Below are 21,902 nucleotides of genomic sequence, written 5' to 3' on the forward strand. Positions count from 1 at the left end.
TTCTGGAAAGGTTTACAACAATGCATTTAAACATTACAATATTTTTAATGGAAGGCCTACTTGCTCACAGCAAGAAAAGCAGGTTCACATGTGGATGAAAATCACATCTTATGCAACACTCAGGAAAGGATTTAATGATTAAAAGTAGGCAGCTGCCCTCTCACTTTCTTTTCATTGTTCTCACTCCATAAAGAAAAGCTAATTTTCCCTTTATGGGACTGGCTCCTCAACAGAGTCAGAGGATTCAATTTGAGGAGGTATGTAGGCTTACCTGTATCTCAAAAATGGAAGAAAGTTTTAGGAGAGAGAGGCACAATAGAGAGGCCAACTAAACTTGATTTTTGTTTTTTTTTAAATCAGCTGGGTTTTAACTTCCAGAAGCTTTTTAAGAACTGTAGTCAGATGTGAAAGGGGCAGGAAGAACTAAACATTGGCTTTGAGACAGAGAGAGAGAGATGGACAGAAAGCACGAGAATAAAATTGAAGCAAAACATGTTAAGCACACACAAAAAATAAAGCCAATTATTATGGTAATTACGTGATGTGGGTTTCTTTCATAATTCTGAAGCAGTCCAGCAACATTTCTGCTTCTGCGCTCCTAATACTAATTTTAACCTCTACTGTAGATTAACTATATTATTTAGTCATAAATCACACTCAAGTGAGTGTAGCTGATCATGCAAGAGACTACATGGAAACAATCCTACCTTGTCTTGGTTTTCCTTATTCTTGTAACACAAATTTCCAATCAAACGAATGAGGTGTGATTTAAAACCCACAGCTGGATGTGAAATTTCTCCCTCTCCTGTCATAGAATGTGTGGCAGTGAAGATATTTGCAGTCTGCTTCCCAGCCAGGTGAGTTAGCCGCAAAGTATCTACATAAGGAAACAGACATTTTAATATATTACCATATTGGGAACATCACTGCTTTTGATAGCGTGGTTTTCAAAACACTAACATATCTATAGAAGCAGCAAAGAATCCTGTGGCACCTTATAGACTAACAGACGTTTTGCAGCATGAGCTTTCGTGGGTGAATACCCACTTCTTCAGACTTAACATATCTATATAATTCTAGATTTTTCAAGAATGTTGGAAGAACATCAGTTTGCCAATTTTGTTTGTTTGTTAATTTTTGTGCTACAGTTAGGTTAAGACAGCGCTGAAGCTTCTCACACGTATTTGATTTTGTAGTTCAGACACAGAGTCATAAGGATGAGTCCAATTTTCCACACAGGCATCAGAGCTATTAGTGGCTGATGATTCGGACACTCTTATTGATGCTATCCCTTCGTAGTGCTCAGTTTTCAATTCTTTCAAAGCAGAGACTTCTCTGGAACCTTGAGGTTTTGCCTCAAACTGCTGCTAACAAAAAACACTAAACTCTCAAGTTAACATCATTATTCTTGGGCTAAGAAACAAATTGGAGAACAGAATCCATTGCTGTAGTCCTATTGGCTAGCAGTGCCTGAGAACTATAACGGATCACACATGGTTGCAATGTTCTAGTCTGCAGCTGTGTTTAATTAGTCTGGAGATAACTGCACAGAAAAATCAGACTGAGCTGTTAGTGAAACAAGTATTGGCACATTAACTGGTGAAACTGCTGTATTGATCTCCAACTCCTTGTAATTCTCCTTCTGTGCTGAAATAGTCAAGCATTTCTTAAGGAAGTAGAAGTGGATATTTTGTGATTCTTCAAGACGTACATAGATGTAATTGTATTTAAGTGCCCTTACTTAATGGAAATAGTAAATTATGTATTTGAATTTAATCAGAAAGGTTAGCTGTAGGTAAGCGTAGAAGCAGAGCACACTAGCAATCCTCTTCCCAAAGGACATTTAGAATATCTCAATGTATATAAGCTTAGTATCATCAGTCTACAAGTTCAAAGTAATACACTGAATGGATGATTTCCTTAAACTGACATCAGACCTTTACGAGCTGTGTTGAAGGTTGTGTGCAGCAACATCAGACTCAGCTGAAGTGAAGAGTTTTGGGGGTAGAAGTCATCACTTGCACACCCACTTTCTCCCTTTTGCCTGAGGCGAGGGTCTCTCCTCACTGGCCTGGCTTCTTTTTATTGTGTAAAAATCTTTACTTTTATGGGGAAGCTTGTTTTAAACTGAACTTTGAAGTAACAATTTGATTAATGAGAACTTTTATTCAGTACCTGAAAGCCAAAACAAAGAATACAATAAGTGACAGATGGGAAAGTCTTATTTTTATTTTTAGAGGAACTCGTTAAACACACAATCAGACAGTGGAAGAAAATGAAGCAGTCGCCCTTTACAAACTCATCCCATACAAACAGGACTGCTGAGAGACAGATAAAGCCTCTGCTGGGCAAACAGAGCTAACTGCACTCTGAGCAAGTAGAGCAGCAGAACTTCCAGAGACAAATCAAACATCTGAAAATGTAGATTAATAATTCACAGCTCTTTATTTATTGATTTTATTAAAAGGTCAATCATAATTACCACCAATTGTGAAAACACTCATTTTCATATACAGTGCAGAATACAGTTTTGAAGCAGTAGTTGGAAAACAGTAGCATTTATTAACTCACCCACAGCAGTCTCAAGCAAACCAGGACAAGTTTGCAGATGTTCCAGTTGTTCATTGTTTGATGTCATTTCACAAAGAACATCAAGAATCCGAATTGTAACTATTGCTTCCTGTAAAGAAAGACAACATTTCTGAAATCATGAACACACAAAATATATTATTGTTCATAAACATGAATCTAAGATCAGAAGGTCTACTGAAAAGTGTGAGCTATCAGCAACATATGGCACCATGTCAATTTACTAGTTTTCCACTGTTTTCCCTGAAAATTGTTAAAGATTATATTTTCATTATAAATATATATGAACAAACAAGTGCTTCTTCCAAATAACAATAGTAATTAATATATTAAATTATAATAATTTCCTCTCTACAGACTATTGTCAAACACAGTGTTACGATTTCCATGAAAGATCACAGAGAAAGCAAAATAGAGCTATAAGGGATAAAGTTTTTATTAAAAACACAGTATCTTCCAACAGCAGAAATACAGAAAATTACAAGTTGAGAAAATCACTTCTGTATAAATGTTTTTTCTTTGAGTTTACCCAGTGCGATTGTCCCACTTTAAAGACACAAACGCTGCCTGCAAGACACCAATTTGTTATCCGCAAGAATCCTATATAATTCTGTGGTTGAATGAACTTTGGCTGCGAGAATTTACATTATTCTTGGGTAAACAGGCATTTGGGATTATAAATGCAGTATTCTGGTTAGGTAGAAAAGACAGTCTTATTTGCATATTATTTATTCAACCAGAAAACTATTTCTTGGTGTAGACTCTCACTAGCTAGGTGGATAGTATGACACTCAGAATTACAAAATCATCACTCAGAAAAGCAAAAAAAAATATTCAGTATGCCATGCAATGCCTAAGGACAAAACTGTGACTTTAGACATAGCCCTGTGTAAAGGACAATGCATAAGCTACAAACACTCCAGAACTAGCCACTTGGAGACACTATGAAAGAGACACATCTCTGAGTTACAATTCCTTCCTTGCTTCCCTCTTACCCCGTAATTTGCTGCTAGCCTATACCAGTAGCAAATTATGATAGACTCTATGCTACCTTGCTTGCAGTGTTGCTGAAGTTGTGCTAGTCCCAGGATATTAGAGAGACCAGGTGGGTGAGGTAATATCTTTTATTGGAACAACTTCTGTTGGTGAGAGAGACAAGCTTTCCAGTTAACACATCTCTGTGTAAGCTCAAAAGCTTATCTCTTTCACCAAGAGAAGTTGGTCCAATAAAAGATATTACCTCCCCCACCTGGTCTCTCTATGCTACCTTGACGGTGCTGGCAGATCCAGGTCTATGTCCATTCCCCACTCCTCCCTGCTCACCTGCTCAACAGGTCAACAGGCACATAGCACCTGCCTGTCTACTTGCCAGATTCATGATCCAGTTAGCCCATGCTGGAATGGAAGGGAAATTATTTCCCATTGCTTCCTTTCATTGGCATGTAGTCCAAGACACAACGTAGCCCTAAACTATTTTATACATTGCTTTCACCAGCACAAACCCAATCTCATTGAATAATTATGTGGTTTAGTGAAATGCAGTCGCAACTGTATTTCAATGACAGAGACACACTATTTGTAACGTTTTCATCCCACATTCCCATTTTGTACTGAGACACGGTAGTTTTACTGAAAAACTCTCAGCTAATGTATGTATAAATTGTAGTCATAATAAAAGCTTATGTACTGCTTAACTGAAGGGCAAACAAATATCTATAGATATCTGTAAATAGTATTATTGGCACAGTACTTTTAAAGACAATTGTATGTGCAAATATATTGTATTACACACAAACATACATAATGTGTTGCTCAAGCAACACTCTAGTGAGAGCTGTGACAACACTTTTACTCTAAGCCACTTTTTTCAGGAGTATTTTGTCGGCAAAGACTGTTGGTACAGTTTTGTTTGGCTGACATCTGAGCTGTTGGTGTATATGTATGCATAAAGCAAAACTTTTCAGGTGGTTTCAATGGTTGGCAGGTGTCTCCCTATTGCCCTACCTAATGTACACCACACATTCATATCTTCATTTTGCCTTTTGGGGGGGTGAAGGAGGTGCTTATCTGATGGGTAAAAGATTTTTAAAAAAAAAGGAACCTACAGTTATGGATGTAGGAACCTATTTAGGTATAAAAAATAAGTAGCCTGATCTGCAAAACTGCCAAGTTCCCAACAGTTCTTATCGAGATCAGTAAGAGGTGTTTGGAAACTAGCACTTTTGAAACATATCTTTCCTGGTTCATTGTCTGCCACGTATCCCTTCCCAGAATCCTGCACCTCTGCACGTCACCTACCATGCACCATTTCATCCTCTGCCTCAGAGGAACAATTGCTACAGCAAGGCCTGATAGGGGGAATGTGTCATTTTTATACAAGCTATATTTTAATCTTTGTTCTGTAGAAAGTACACTTTCTATAACTTAGTAACCCCTCCTCCCCGCCCCCCCCCAAAAAAAACCCATCGTAGATACTCTATAAGACCAAAACAAAACAAAAACATGGAGTTTGTAGTCCAATTCATTTTGGAGATCTGACTAGCCAAAATGAATTGGGAATATTTTAAAAAATTGAAACAGGAAAAGATTGGTAAAAAAAATTAACTTATTTTCTGAATTTGAATAAACTTCCCAACACAGAAAAAAATCCTCTCTAGCCAGGAACAAAATAAGGCATGCAAATCTGAGGGAAATTGGTATTTTTCAGGTCTGGTGGATAGAAGCTGATGGAAGTGTGGGAATGCTAAAAAACAGGCTTATAAACAAAATAAAATAATTTTAATGTTAGCTATGAAGCAGCTGCATAACATCAACTTCTGATTGGCTTGGGATAGAATGTACATTGTCTGCAGAAGATAGTGTTTAAAGAAAAATACTAAATTTGATTCTTTGCAGGCACTATCCCATTACTTGTAAAATGGTACAACCCTTAGGCAAAAATTCAAATATTTGGAGAATTGACAAAAATACCGAGACTACTGAATTTCTATTGGTTATTCTTAGTAAACAACAAGGCACAATATTTATGGATTTAACAAGATTTTTCCCTCCTGTGGAGAAACTATTTTTCAGCTATTCTTGCCAATCTTCTTCTTTTATTCACTTATTTGCAACTCCAATTCCAGGGCAGTAAATGATCAATGATAATGAGATTAAGAAACTGAAAATGACTTGCGTTTACATCCAAGAGGGACTTAATTTTGTGCTAGATAGGGCAACCTACTATGAGAGCATTGAGAATGCTGGTCTACCTCACCTTAAAGCTGAACAGAGATCTTTTTACTGTAAAAAGCAAGCTTTTTTTTTTTTTTTTTTTTAAGAATTGAAAACACAGACTACTTGGAAAGTTACTGAATAGGATAAAAAGTTGACGGAAATCTCTCAGTTTGCTTCCCTTTCATTTAATTTCAAGTTGCCATCTGTTCTGGTAGGAGTCAATTTCTTTCACTTATCTGAAAGACCTTTTTAGTCTAACTTCATAAATTCTCCTGGGATAGACTTGAAAGACTATTTTCCATGGATAGACTGTAGGCTACCTCTCTCCCATTCCCAGTTTTGCTATCCACTCAGCTACCACTTTCTCACAGAGGGATTTCTGAGAGCATTATAAAAGCAGGTTTCCCACATACAACACAATATACTTAAGTATATCTTGAGTTCTTGTACACTTGTAAATATTCTAACACAAGTTTCAGACAGCTACAATACAGTTTAACAGTAATGTACAAAGGCATGATTTTTATCATTTGCATTTCAAAATAGATCAGAGAAGCTTGTTCTTAAAGTTTTTTTTTTAAATAAATTAGTTTATAGCAGCATTGTTTTAATTACAAGGTACTTCTTTCTTCCAACTACACTATTATATTGGAAACCAACAATTTTGACATAGTATGGTGCTCCTCCTGCTGGAAAGAAGCTGGTTATGACTTGTAAAAAAAAAAAGAAAGAAAAAAAAGTGCGTAATTTCCAAGTTTAGATTTTTAGTCTTTTTAAATATGCTTTTTCCTTTTCTGTGAGTAGAAGTAACTGAAGTCAGAGAGTTAAAGATGATAATTGTACCATGGGATGTAATATATATGAGAACTCAAGAAAGCAGCAGTGGTTACAAAGTGTTTTGCTAAATGTAAAAGCAGCAAAGAATCCTGTGGCACCTTATAGACTAACAGATGTTTTGCAGCATGAGCTTTCGTGGGTGAATGCCCACTTCTTCGGATGCAAGAGTGGAAATTTCCAGGGGCAGGTAAATATAAGCAAGCAAGAAGCAAGCTAGAGATAACGAGGTTAGATCAATCAGGGAGGATGAGGCCCTGTTCTAGCAGTTGAGGTGTGAAAACCAAGGGAGGAGAAACTGGTTCTGTAGTTGGCAAGCCATTCACAGTCTTTGTTTAGTCCTGAGCTGATGGTGTCAAATTTGCAAATGAACTGAAGCTCAGCAGTTTCTCTTTGAAGTCTGGTCCTAAAGTTTTTTTGCTGGAGGATGGCCACCTTAAGATCTGCTATTGTGTGGCCAGAGAGGTTGAAGTGTTGTTCTACAGGTTTTTGTATATTGCCATTCCTAATATCTGATTTGTGTCCATTTATCCTTTTCCTTAGAGACTGTCCAGTTTGGCCGATGTACATAGCAGAGGGGCATTGCTGGCATATGATGGCATATATTACATTGGTGGACGTGCAGGTGAATGAACCGGTGATGGTATGGCTGATCTGGTTAGGTCCTGTGATGGTGTTGCTGGTGTAGAGGGTGGCAGGCCAGTCCTCGCCCACAGACAACCTGCCAACCTGAAGCATATTCTCACCAGTAACTGCACACCGCACCATAGTAACTCTAGCTCAGGAACCAATCCATGCAACAAACCTCGATGCCAACTCTGCTCACATATCTACACATATCTACACCAGCAACACCATCACAGGACCATCATATGCCAGCAATGCCCTTCTGCTATGTACATAGGCCAAACTGAACAGTCTCTAAGATGCCACAGGATTCTTTGCTGCTTTTACAGAACCAGACTAACACGGCTACCTCTCTGATACTTGCTAAATGTAGGCTTGGTAACACATTTTTTCCAATCTTCACAGGGTAAAAGGCTTTTCACGTGTTTGTATTAAAAAAGCATTAAAAGCTAGCTGAAGGTCAGAGAGACCCAGATCTGAGGGCAATACCAATTGACATTCCATGAGCAACATAGGGTGAGACAGTTAAGACAGAGGAGGTATTGCTTCTCCCTGTGATAGGTGCATTTTATATTAATTACCCATGATTGTCAGGGGGTATTACAGCCATGGGGGTAACTGCTGTCTGTACTTATGGAGGCTGGATTAGAGCTGTGCCGTCATACTTGTATACAATGGGATGGAAAGGTGAAAGCGAAATCCCCCACAAACGAATGCAGGAAAAGCTAGATTAGCAGAGTAATCTACCTCAAGATGGCAAAGGCCTTCTTAACATACACTATGGGGCATGACAAGGCGGAAGAGACCCTCTTGAACACTCCTCCCTCCTCAGCACAAGAAGGAAATAAAAAGACACCCGAAAGCTAAACTCTAAATCACAATATGAAAGAGATCATATTTATAATTAGCCAACTGCATTTTAAAAATTCACTACTTATAAGATGTTTTTAAATGGCTGCATTTGATACTTTACATATCTTAAATCAGGGGTTGGCAACCTATGGCACACGTGCCAAAGACGGCACGCAAGCCGATTTTTAATGGCACGCTGCTGCCTGCCCGGGTCCCGCTCAGCCCGCTGCTGAACCCCGGCAGCGGGCTGAGCCAGACCCCGGCAGGCAGCAGCGTGCCGTTAAAAAGGCTACCTGACCCAACCCGCTCTTCTCCGCTCCCCGCCTACCGCTCTCTCTGGTGGGGGCAGGAGCAAGCTTGGTCCTGCTGGCAGCTGCTGTACGGCAGGCCCCGCCAGCAGCCAAGCTTCCCCCTCCCCCGCCTCTTCCCCCAGCGCGCTGCGTCAAGCCCCACCTCCTCCCCCTCCCTGCCGTCGACGGCCCTTGCGAGGGAGAGAAGAGCAGTCCCAGCGCCCTCACTGCTCAGACCAGTAAGGAGGCAGGGAAGGGGGGGTAGGAGCTGGGCGTATCCCTCCAGCCCCTTCCCGTGAACCGCTCAGGGCAGGGGGCTGGGAGCACCCCCCTGATCCCAGCCCTCTGCCCTGATCCCTGCACCCCCCTTGCACCCCAGCCCCCTGAATCCCCCCCCACAATCCCATCCCTGATTCCTGCACCCTCCACACATACCCAGCCCCCTCACACTCCATACCCTGACTCCTGCACCCTCCACACATACGCAGCCCTCCCCACCCCATGCCCTGACTCTTGCACCCCCACCCTGAGCACCAAATGGGAGCTCCTGTACACACACACCCACATTCCCACCTGCACCCCTTGCACCAAATGGGAGATGCTCAGGTAAGCGCTCCACACCCAAACCTCCTGCCCCAACCCTGAGCCCCTTCCCTCATTCTAGCTCCTGGCCAGACCCTGCACCCCAACCTGCTCCTTCACCACCAGCCCTGTGCTCAGTGCACCCTCACCCTCAGCTCAGTGCGGGGGGGGGGGGGGGGGGTGAGAATGGGCCAGAATCAGGGAGAAGGTAGGTACCCACTCTATGTGGGCAGGGCTGGGACCCCAGGTTGGCAGCGGGCTGAGCAGGGCCGGTGGCTGCGACCCCAACTGGCAAGGGGCCGGCAGCCAGAATCCCCGACTGGCAGCGGGCTGAGCAGGGCCGGCAGCCGGGACCCTGGCTAGCAGGAGCCAGTGGACGGAACCCCAGACTGGCAGCGGGCTGAGTGGCTCGGCCCACGTTAGCAACTTCAGATTCGAACACAGTATTCCTGACAGGGCTGGCTCCAGGCATCAGCACAGCAAGCAGGTGCTTGGCGCGGCCAATGGGAAGGGACAGCACACCTGGATCTTTGGCGGCAAGTCCCTTGGTCCCTCTCGGAGGGAAGGATCTGCTGCCGAATTATGAAGAGGCGGCGGTAGAGCTACTGCCTAAGTGCCAATCGTGGCTTTTTTTTTTTTTTTTGCCGCTTGGGGCAGCAAAAACGCTGGAGCCGGCCCTGGTTCCTGAAGTCTTACCTCATCTTCTGTATTTGCAGCGGAAGTTAATTTGAGCACATCATGACATTTCTCCTGGAAAAGGCTTGCAAGAAATTCAGCATCATTCACGAGCACTGCCATTTCCTCACTGCTCACTGAATTTTTCTCACTTATTTTGGCCATTATCAGTTCTAACAAAGTAATCCTGAAATTAAAATGAATAAAGGAGTAGGTAACTTAACTAAATTTACAAAGCCAACTAAGGCAAACAATAGATTAAATGAACATAGTTAAAAACTGTATCTATTAAAAAAATTCACCTGTGGTACTATCATGTCTGGTTTTCAAAATGCAAAGGAGCTTTAGACAGCAATTAACTTTCACCACACATTCTGAATAATTTTTGCACACCGTTCAACTGAGACAGCCTAGCCAGAAAGGTCTAGTCAAACTGACTTTTTTTGAAATAGCCTGTTCATGTCTACTTTTGTGCCTGACAATGCTACTGTTATTGCACATGCTACATAATGAGTAGGGAGGGTGGAGAGAAGAATGTAAAAATCTCTAAAGTTATTTTTAACAGAATAAACACATATACACAACCTAAACTACTTGACAGCATCCCTTTAAGTGTGCCTGCCCCTTCATTTACATTTTATTTTGTGTATATAATCTTCTACTAATTCCCTCCTTCCTGATAGAAAACTACAAATAAATGTGTGTGTTGAGGGGAGAGTGGGCTCAATAAATCAGGGGAAAAATATACCTTTGTCTATATAACTGTAATATAATTGCCACTAGATAGATTGTAGAAACTCTCTAGTCCACATTAATCATTAAAACTCCCATTGAAAATTATGGAATTATCTGAACTAGCAAGTAAGGGAACAATAAGAAGGCTGTTTATTATAAAATGTACTTTGGTCATTTACTCTGATAATTATAGTTTGGTTTTATTTCTGATATATCAATTCACAATGCAAACTTTACACACAAAAAGGAATAAAGAAGTGTTCATAATATGACACCTCACTGCAGCACTCCTGATTAAACCTCTGCTGAGAAGAGAGTGTGGATTAGCAAGTTTCTACTGTCATTCTCTCATCTTGAAAGAGTTTTCTTTATTGAGCACATTCAAGGGCAAGCTCAGAGTTTCTTTTGACTCAAATATTTGCAATTCAGATGTGAGGACTGACATTTAAAATCAAAATTAAATTTGCATTTGAACTACTCCACACAGTTTAATTTGCCAAGTGAGTTGTCACAATGAAGGGGAAAGAGATTTTTTTTCCCCTGTGGAAAAGAATGGTCACAACTCTATTAACCCCAAAAAAACAACTGACCAAGGTAAAAGGCAGGCAGTTCTTCCTGAATTAATCTCGACAGCTCACTAATACAATGAAGCCTGTTTTAAGCAACTACTCAAGGGACTGTGAAAATCCTTTTAATGAATGTGGTAGGGAACTGTACTCCATACATTGGGGATAAGATGGGGTGGTCACAAGATAGGAGGTTGTTGGATATGGATCACTTCATAGATTTCACTATAAATCTGATGAGGCACCATCACAGAATACGTGTACCATTTAAGGTTAAGGTAGGGGGAACACATTCCCACCACACTTCCCCATTTACAAACCACCAGAAGTCATTTGCCCGATGTCCCCAACTCTGTGTGAATAATTGGTCAATTCCCATTTTCTGGGGCAACCATGCTAAAAGCGGTTTACCATCACCCATTGAAAAAAATGACCAAATTTTAGACTGAGTTTAGTTGCGTTAATGCCCCTCAAGCATATGCATGTCTAAGGAGTCAAGTCATTCACAGATTTTATGGACAGAGGGAACTATAACTATCTGACCACCTGCATAATCCATACTATAGAATTTCACCCAGTCATTTTTGCTTCAAGTCCATAAACTTGGGTTGAACTTGAACATATCTTTTCAAATTTTCAAATCTCAATTTACAAAGATTTTGAGTGATGGATAATTACCTTCACCGTTCAAAACATACAACTTATTTCCAGTTTGAATTTGTCTAGCTTCAACTTCTAACCACTGGAGTTTATGATGTCTTTGTATGGTAGATTAAGGCAATGTCTATAATTAGAAGTCTTCTCATGTAGGTTCTTAGGAGAGTAATCAAGTGACTTCTGAACTTCTCTTAGATAAGCTAAATAGACTAAGCTTCTTAAGTCTCTTACTGTAAGGCAGGTTTTTCGGACCTGGAATTATTCTTGTGGCTCTCTTCTCAGCTGTGATTAGGGTGACCAGATGTCCTGTTTTCAAAGGGACAGTCCTGTTTTTTGGGACTTTTTCTTATATAGCGCCTATTACCCGCCCCCCATCCCATTTTTTCCACAGTTGCTATCTGGTCACCCTAGCTGTGATATATTGAGGACTGTGTTGGAATTGTAAGCCATCCGATTAAGAACAGGGTGGGGCACAGAGAGTGGTTCCTGATCTTGCTTGAAGGCCAGGGGGTTGTGTGTAGAAGTGTGCAGAATCATTCTGGAAAAGGCCAACCTAAAACAGGGCAGAGTGACTGTGCCTCTGTCTCATGGAGCAGCTTGCTTTGACTCTTGCTTGTTGTGATTACTACACGTTATCATTGTAACCTTCCAGAAGAGTATTTTATGTTTTTTATCTAACTTCTGTTTCTATGCCATGAACATAATTTGAACCTTTTCCAATACAAATTGAACCCAGTTCTTCCTGATGTCACCTTACTGGCAAGGACATCATGCAACCACTACCATAAAGAGTTCACAACAATCAATGTAACACAGTGCTGCCTTCTAGAGTTTGTAAATGAACGATAGCATTAAAAGTGAGAGCAACCACCAGTGTTATGAACATAGCTATTACTAGGTGCTATTCTGGGTGAACATTCAATAGTATGCGTTATGCAGGTGGTCAGATTGTAATAGTTCCCTCTGTTTATAAAAATCTATGAATGACTTGACTCCTTAGACATGCATATGCTTGAGGGTATTAAATTCAGTAACCTCCTCAGTCTAAAATCTGGTCATTTTTTCAGATGGATGATGTCAATTCTACTCTGAAAGACACTCTGAAAAAAATAGCATTGTAGAGTTCTATGAAAGTAAACTGAGCATATTTGATATAGAAAATATCGAGAGAAGGTGAGCCAATGTGGGTGAGGTAATTTCTTTTATTGGATCAAATTCTGCTGATAAAAGAAGCTTTCAAGCTTACACAGAGCTGTTCTTCATGTCTGGGAAAAGTTTTCAAAGCATCACAGCTAAATACAAGGTGGAACAGATTAAGCATAAGGAGTTAACACACGTTGCCAGAAATAATTCAAGGTGAAATAGGCAGTTAACACTTCTGCAGTCATAGGACAAAGAATGGTCAGTGGGCCATAAATCTAGTGTCTTTACTGAGTCCATGATTTTTAGAATCTAACAAAGATATGAATTTAAGTTCCCAGTCTCATCTTTTGAAAGTATTGTGGAGGTTTCCTTTGAAAGCAAGGACTAAGAGGTCAGATACTAAGTGATTGCTTTGTGAAAAGTGTTGGTCCATAGGTAATAAGGTGTTTCTGTGTAAATTTATTCATGTATGTAGTGATTGTCTTGTTTCATCCACATAGCTCTTAGTGGCATGGATGAGGTACACCACATGTTGTAACAAGCACGTATAGGACCCAGAGATCTTGAAAAGTGTGTTGTGGGGAATATTAATCATTGTAGCAGTGGAGATATGTCTGCAAGTTTTGCATCTATTATGGAAGGGGCTGATGCTGCTTTAAGTTGGTGTGTCTGTGTTTGTGGGGAGCTTGCTTCTGATGATGAGCTTGGTGAAGCTGGGGGGTTGTTTGAAGACAAGAAGATAACAGATGAGAAAAGATGACAAATAAAAAGAAGTTGATAACTGTCAGCCCAGTGAATTTAACCTCAGATCTTTCCTTCTCATGCATCTTCAGTAATAAAGGTTCTGCAAGGTAAGTTAGGCCCTCAGTTATTTACCATGGTTTTTTTTGTTTTAAGGAAAATCCTCTCCTTCATACTGAATCTTTTTATTCTCATAGAGATCTTCCAGTTGCCTTTAATCTTTTTATATTCTCTTCACTCTTAAATTAAGAACAAACAAACAAACAAAACCAATCAACCAACCAACCTTCAGGTATTTGATAGAAGTTTGTTTGTTCTTAATTTAAGAGTGAAGAGAATAGAAAAAGATTAAAGGCAACTGGAAGATCTCTACTGGAATAAAAAGATTCGGTATGAAGGAGAGGATTTTCCTTAAAACAAAAAAAACATGGTAAATATGTACACTTTAGATTTAAAAAATTCTAACATGCAATTAGTTTAGAGAACTAATTAGTGTTATGCATGTTCTACACTAATTTGTTTTAAAGGAACGTTTCTATTAAAATTTCTGCAAAATATTTTTGAGGGTAGCTGGGGAAGTCTCTGGAATTTGGCAAAATGCCTCCAGGTTTCAACTGGCTCTTAAAGAAAATCTTTCAGCATATTATTCTGGTTGGATGTTTCTGCAACAATTATCAACAGAGAAGTGGTTAACACAAACATTTAAGTGTAATCATTAGTTTTCAGAGCTGAGATAGATGGGCAGTTCAGACCATGCAGAGCTACTGTTGCAGGCTATCTGCAGACTTAGGCACATGTCACCATATTGGGTACATTCAATTCATACTGCCCAGGGAGCTGCCATCTTCCCTGAGGGTAGCCTGACAATAGTCCCATGGAAAACAATGAAGAGATGGGTGGCCACCTCTACAGCATCTTGCACCTACAAAAGTGATAGGAGATGGTGGTCAACCTAATTTCATGCAGTCTTGTGGCTTCTGTCCCACTGATGGTAATGGGAAGGATAGTGGCAACTTTTAATAAGATTAAAAATATGCAATGTAAAGTGCACAGGACTATGAGAAGCTCAGGCTCTCTCCTATCTAAACCACCTCCCCCCTGCTTATACTGCAAGATTCTCAAGAGTTAATAATTCTAATCTTAAGTAAATTTTATACTTATCCCCTTGTAAAAACCAGAGTCTCTATAGATGCAATATGCTAGTTTTGTTTTTTCTAGACTCAAAAGTTTTCAAATGTGCAATGAAGATCTTAAAAAATTAAGTAATCATAAGCAAATACATGTCTATAATTTTCAACTGAACAGACTGAAGCACACCAACTACAGTAAATCCATTATATCAGACTTCCTTTTAATTTCTAGTTATCGCAACTGTGGTACGAACAGCTGAGCATATTTCAAATGCAGCTCTAAAATGTAGCAGGGTGCGGTGCTCTTATGAAATCAAGGCACAAGTATGAAATCTTGCCTTTAATTTTTTTTTGTATTTCTTTATTGAGTAATGGCGCCAACCTGGATTCTGCAACCCTACATAAATCACTGCCAGTTGTGGCTAAGCTGTAATGTTAACCAACCAATTTAAAACCATTACTGACATAGAAACATGTATTTAGAGATGATGTGCCAGCTACGAAACCACACAGTTTTTCAATCATGTGAACAGGATACTGTATATGGAATGCTAAATACTAAAAGCCACATTGGTTTTTGGGGTTACCTTTCTTGATTGCTCAGTTTGGCATACATGGCTTTTACCAGCTCTGGACACTTCAGCAAATGGTCTGTAACAATCAAGAACCTAAAGAACAGAAGAAAAAAGCATTATTGGTTTTACAGTGAAAATGAAGTTATTTCACATTTCCTGTATGTCTGTTTATATTACTGTTTTGGATGTTTGTAATTTTAATTAGTACATGGCTCCTTTCATGTTACTAGTGTTACCTGCTAACTGATACAAACAGTCAACATACCTAATTATTCATGTTCTAAACACATCCTCCACTGAGTACAGACCAATCTGCATCAGTGCAACTCAGATTTACTCAAACAATTGAAGGAAAGCTGGACAAGTCTTTTTCCAGTTATAGAAAAGAAAAATCTTACCATAATTCAAGTAATAAAACATCAATCCAAGTCTTTATAGACCTCAGCAAAAAGCCAAGATTGAAAATTGTTATACCATTCATCTCAGAAGCAAAGCTTCTAAACCTAACAAATAATCAAGAGAATTGTGCTACATAATTCTTTTTTCTCTTAAAAAATTCTAACTCCTCAAACACAAAGGGACACTGATTTTTTTCATACATAAAGCAGTAAAATACTATTCTCGGGTTACCAAGAAAACATCTCTGTTGTATAACAAGATCTTAAACCAATATTAGAAACTACCATTTGGAAGCTGCCAGACAGTGACTTACAGGTACAGTTATCTTTGTACTAATGCCCACATTAGCAGACTGACTTTCTAAGCCTTACCTGTACCAGTAACTCATCCAGTTTTATGTGCACCAACTATACTGTAAAATGGGGACCTCACTAAATTCACCATATTCACTATCAAGATTCTTGGCTCTGCAAACAAACTAGTTGAACATGTTTATTTTCAAATCAAATTTCTAGCAGCAATGACAGCATGCTACATATATATATATATATATATATATATATATATATATATATATATATATATATATATATATATATATATATATATATATATATTTAAACATGCTGCATTATATACTTACTGTAAATACAGTACATTTTATTCAACCCTTGATTACAAATCCAAAATAATTAGACTGAGTCATATGACAAAACCAGGATATCTTGAAGCCCACAACATGGGACTACTGAAAAAGGCAGCCAACTCCCTCTCCTCCCAACTCTCCCTCCTCTCCTTTGCTCCACTTTGCATAAAAGTTGCAGGGGTGATCCACAGCATCTTGTGTATTCAATACATAGGTGCCCTGGCAATCATATGAAACTGCTCCAGCCTTAATAAAAGGTCTGTTTGAAATACAAAAACTCAACCAAGTCTGGAGCAATCGAAGAGTACAAGGTCCCGTGACATCTATGGGCTTCACAACCCATGATTCACATTCTATTTACTGAGAAATGAGATGGGGGGGGCGAGAAGGGGGGAGCCACATTTTATAATGGAATTTTTTTTCATTATTATTTGTGCATATAATGGAGGAAAACAGTACCACTGTAGGTAGACACAAGATTTAAAATGTTGGGTTGTTTTTTTCATAATGTCAGTTTGCACAGGACTTTTCCAACAGCAAGCTGGAATTAGTAGACTTTTGGGCCCTTGAACCTTATTGCTCTGCACAGCCAATATTGCAAAGGACATTTCTAGCCTGGGTTAGCAGACATAGTTGTGAGGATCTGATATCTCCATCAATCAACAACATGATGATATGCTGGTGCCATGATATTCAATGGGAGTTCTTTCAATGGCCCCAAAGGCAACCAGTAATGGTAAGAAAGCTATATATGCTTAAACTTTTTGCTGTAGCTGCACTTAAAAACCACGCATGACCAGAAGTGATGGTAAAGAAATCTGGGACCTCAAAAGAAGAAAGCACAATAGATAGAAGTAATATGTATAGTAGACTCTATGCTGCAGTTTAACAAGTGACAGAATTTTATGATAATACAATCATGATATATTATGTAAATATGCATTTAACAATTATGTACAAGTGCTGATCATATGCATGGCTATAGTAAATCTCTACACAGTAATGGAATAATTTACATGGTTTTAGTATACAACTCCCACTCAGCAAAATGGAAGTCATGCACCTAAATCCCCATTATGCATACACACACTATTATGACTGACTGCACCCCTATAATCACACCCTACATACGACTGTAATAATCTTTGTACAAAATAGGCCTTGTGAAGTGTCATTGAAAACTAATAACTTGCTGGTCAATAACATCATGATGAAATGTGTGTAGCAACATCATATGTACAGTTACAAAGCTGAAATGAGGTCTGAAATGTGTTCACCACACAAGTCTGGGTAAACCAGATTTTCAAAGACATTTGACAAGCTGACACCTCTAGCTAGGTGTCATCAAAGTTGATCAGCAATTGCCAGTCAAGTGGCCATTCTTTGGCAAGGAAGCGGGGCAGGAACAAACAGATCTGCATCTTAGCAGCATGAAAACCTCTTTCAGCATACGAGTCCAACCTCACAGCCAGAATGAACTTTATCTAAGGGTAATGCTCAGTAAAATGCATTTCAAAGGGGGACTGGACTATAAAGTGAGGGGCAAAAACATCCTAGGTATCTCTCCCCAACCCATCTCTCACTCTTTCCTTAAGATGACGACAAAAGAAACCAGCCCATTTAACTTCGGGAGAGATCCTGACCTGAAATTTGGTCAGCCCTGTTGCTGGGAGCATGCGGTAAGAATTTCACCTTGAACCAGGTCTAGTCTGTTTTAATGCTTTATACTTGTTTATACTCATTTAAAACCTCTCTCTTTGTAGTTAAACAAACTTGTTTTATTCTTTAATCAAAACTAATCCAGTGTTGTAAACTGTGTGGGTAACTAGGGTAGCAAACTGTTGTATAATGATCTCCTTAGAAGGAGTGATGGACCTACTATATCTGAACTGTGTAGGAGAGGGCTGGACAGCGCAGAACACATGTTCTGGGGGGAAACGCAAGACTAGGCGTGTGTTGGGTCGCCCTGCAAATAGTAACAGACTGCTGGAACCCAGAGTGTGGCTACTATGCTGCTGACAGGCTGCTGGGGTTAGAGTTGCTGAACCAGGGTTGTGGCTATACACAGTCACTCAGTGTGACCTGCATACTGGCAAGCTGTTTGAAAGTGACCCATGTGGCAACTACAGCAGAAAAGCATTGTGAGGCACCCCAAGCTGCAGGGAAAAGGTGACAGGCCCTTACTGGTCTTGATTGGACCATATCAATCACCATAGAGGTATATTTTCCTCAGTCCATACATGGCTCCCAAATTGTAAACTCCCAAGAAATTTAAGTAACCAACAAAACCTGAAGCACATGGACAAGCAAGAAGTCCCTTCTCAGACTTTATGAATAGCAACATCAACACCAAAGGATTTGCATTTTAATAGCTCACAATACACCAAAACAGGACTATCTTATTCTGATGATTAAGAAATCCACAAAACAGTAGCTGAATTTGCTTTTATGAAAACATACTTCCCACAGTTGGTTTTAGCCTCATGTGAAAATCTCTTCCACCAGTGGAATACAGCAAAATTGCATTTAAGAAAATGTATTTTATGTTCCGATTTTCAATTCTGCAGTTAAAGGTTAAAGCCACACGTGTAGGCTTTTCAGTTTATAATTCTGCAGGGCAATTTGCTTGGATTTTTGTCTTATACTTAAAATCTGCTAGTACTTGAGGCCTGTCTACACAATGCACCAGCAAAGCACACTAGAGGACTATGATTTGTAGCACTCTCTAATATGCTGTGGTCTAACTCCCCTGTGTAGACCCTGCTGGCATACTCTAAAAGGTATCTAGTTCACATTGATGTAGTCCTGTTTCAAACAGGACTCACTGAATTAACACACTCTAGGTACGTTTTAGAGCAGTATGTTACTGTGCTGTACAAATTACACCCCTCTGGGATGCTTTGCCGTGCTGTGTAGAAAAACCCATATAGGGGCTGAAAAGACATCACACTCGTAATGTGCATTAATCAATAAAGTATAAGCATTCCAACTTTGCACAGGTCTACTCTCTATGCATGGTAGTCCTCTACACATTGCTAGGAGACTAGAGGCCTAGAGAGAGGACAGTGATGTGCAACCTGCATTTTGGACCTTTCTGGTATATGTTTCAGAAAGTGGTTTTATGGATTCTGCTTATAAATATGGACATAGCAGTTCTGTTTGTCTTTCTTGATCCCAAAGTTAAATTTTTCATTCATACCCCCAGATGTCTCCACCACCACATTTAGGTTTCTTCTCCTCTCCCCTGTCCTCCCACATTGCCATTAACTCATGTAGAGTCCATATAAAAATATTGGAGTGTTAACATACTTGAAGCACACAACACCAAAAGAGGTATTAGGATGAGGAGGAAGACAGGCATGCACAAAGGCACACAGAAATGCCTTAACGCTGTTGCTATGCATGGAGATTTTGGTGGTAGCGAAACAGGAAAAAGAAATAAAAGTTAAGATGTAAAAAGACACCCCACTCTTTTGTTTTGTAGTCTTAAAAAAAGAGCCCACAAGCCTCCCATCTCCCTCCTCAAGTTTAAAATAAAAAGGTGTTTGTTTATTACTTGCTAACTGAATATCAGGCATTTCAGATACACACAACATGCTTCAGAAAGGTTTAATTGTGCTCACAGCCCAACAGCAGACCCACTGGGATAAACTGGTGACCACTGCAGTTTAGTAAAGGAAATGGTGAAAATTACAGTTGTTATATAAACAGAATACAGTAACAAATGAATAGTGTTAAATATGCCAATTTCCTGGGCTGTCTTTAGATTAAGTGTTTGGCTAAAATCCTAAAAAAATCAAGTGCTCACAAGTAGATAAACATGGGAGATGTTCAGTTCAATAGCACAAAGGATACATTGTGCCAAACTAAGTTTGAGAGGTAGCCAAGATGAAATGGTATAAGCCATATTTATGCCCAGTATATGCTAAACATGCCAGATAAGCAATGAGTTTGGTCCAACCAACGCTAGGTGTAAGCAATCAAGTTTATCATAAAATGCAGTGCTCCAGATTTAAGTCGATTTGTATTCATTAGCAACCCTACAGAGCAGTGTCTTTCACATCAGAAAATGGAATGATGGCGATCCTCTTCTTACCACTCTATATTAAATGTTTCATCTTCAAATGACTTCAGTGAGAATACATCGCATTATTTGTATCATTGTAATTCAAACTAAAATACATAGGAATGAAAGAGTCATTTTTTCCGTAGTTTACAATGTGTTTGAAATGTAGCAATTGTACTCACAGGGTAGACCATCCAAACTTTGAAGAGAGATTGCATTCATAAATTCTCTTCTGTCCAATCTAAATCTCTAGCCACTAATGAAACCAAAAAAACATAGTGACTCACTAGCAACTCTTAATAGAATTTTCAAAATCCTTTTAAATTATACTTTTGTTCCTCAAACATCTTTGCCCAAAGGGTATTTGTTGGCTTTGCATAAAACTAATAAAATCTATTTTTAAAAAATCAATTTACAGGATGAAATTAAATTAAATAAATGTGCCCTCACACAGCCCTCTAGCCCAGATACTCCACCCCACCCATCAAAGTACTTCTCACTTACCAAAAGCACAGGAGAAAAATATTAGTGTGCAAGTGCATACACAATACCTTGCAGTACTATAATCTTGAGGTAACAAAGGCAGAGATCACAATAGCACACATAATATTGTTCCTCAGAGAAGGATCTTCATAAAAAATGTAACCCCTTGAATAATCTTTTAAGTCTAAAAGACAAAGTTCAGATTAACTTTTATATTTGTTTTGGTTCTGCTGCTGAATCACAGAGTTTGTCTTTACAGTTGGCTAGAGGGCTGCATGCTTTGTCACTTCTGTAGGCTGAGCTTGCATTCCTCCACTCCCCCCACCACCACCACCACATGTGAACTACCCTTCCAGACCCCTCTATTTTAGGGACTCCCTGAACCCCTACCCCATCCTCATGCCAAAGGGGTCTATTTGCCCATGTCATCTCTGGGCCCCTCAATTTTCCTTGGACTGCTCCTGTCTAAGCCTACCTACATCTAGAAAGGCATGCACTTTATTGCTTTGGTAGGCCAAAATTCCCAAGCACACCAATGGCTTCTTGCATCTCTCAGTTCCCTTCCATCCCCAGATTCTTATGTGTTATCCTCCCTTCCACTCTTCCATCCTCCTCTGGGATCACAAGAAGGGTGTTATATGGAAAGGTATTAATGGCTGTCATCCATTGGTTCTGTATTCTACAGACAATTATAGACCTGCTCAAAGCTGTGGACTTTGATAACCAGACATGAGGGGCTCTACGTGTCTCCCATTTTCCTCTCAAGGTTTTCACTAAAAAATGAGCATGATTCTGCCAACTGATGCCCAGAACATTTACTGAAATTTTGGAATTAATCAGATGTGGTTTTCAAAAGTTATCACGTACATCCCACACAAAAAAACACGCAGAGAAATGCCATCAAGAGGAGTGGAAGGCCCCAAACCATTATCTACACTTGATATTTTTTGAAAGAATAATTCGTTAGGTTAGCCAAAGCACATTTGCCATGAGTACCTGAAAGAACTGCTGCTGGTATAGGTGTAAGGGAAGCAAATGCAATCCCCATATTTAAAGAAATATTTGTGGAAGTATTCTAAAACTTCTGAAGATCGCC

General features: G+C 39.5%; 1 protein-coding gene across 1 annotated transcript in view; it reads right to left on the minus strand.

Annotated features, from left to right (window-relative positions):
• ATXN10 (ataxin 10) overlaps nucleotides 1–21,902 on the minus strand; it is a 171,621-nt gene that overhangs the window by 75,984 nt on the left and 73,735 nt on the right. Inside the window, 4 exon segments of the mRNA XM_039520427.1 lie at nucleotides 708–877; nucleotides 2,572–2,680; nucleotides 9,687–9,852; nucleotides 15,225–15,305. Coding sequence (XP_039376361.1) covers nucleotides 708–877; nucleotides 2,572–2,680; nucleotides 9,687–9,852; nucleotides 15,225–15,305 — 526 coding nt within the window.

This window comes from Mauremys reevesii, linkage group 1 (genome assembly GCF_016161935.1).
Source record: "Mauremys reevesii isolate NIE-2019 linkage group 1, ASM1616193v1, whole genome shotgun sequence".
Taxonomy (NCBI): domain Eukaryota; kingdom Metazoa; phylum Chordata; order Testudines; family Geoemydidae; genus Mauremys; species Mauremys reevesii.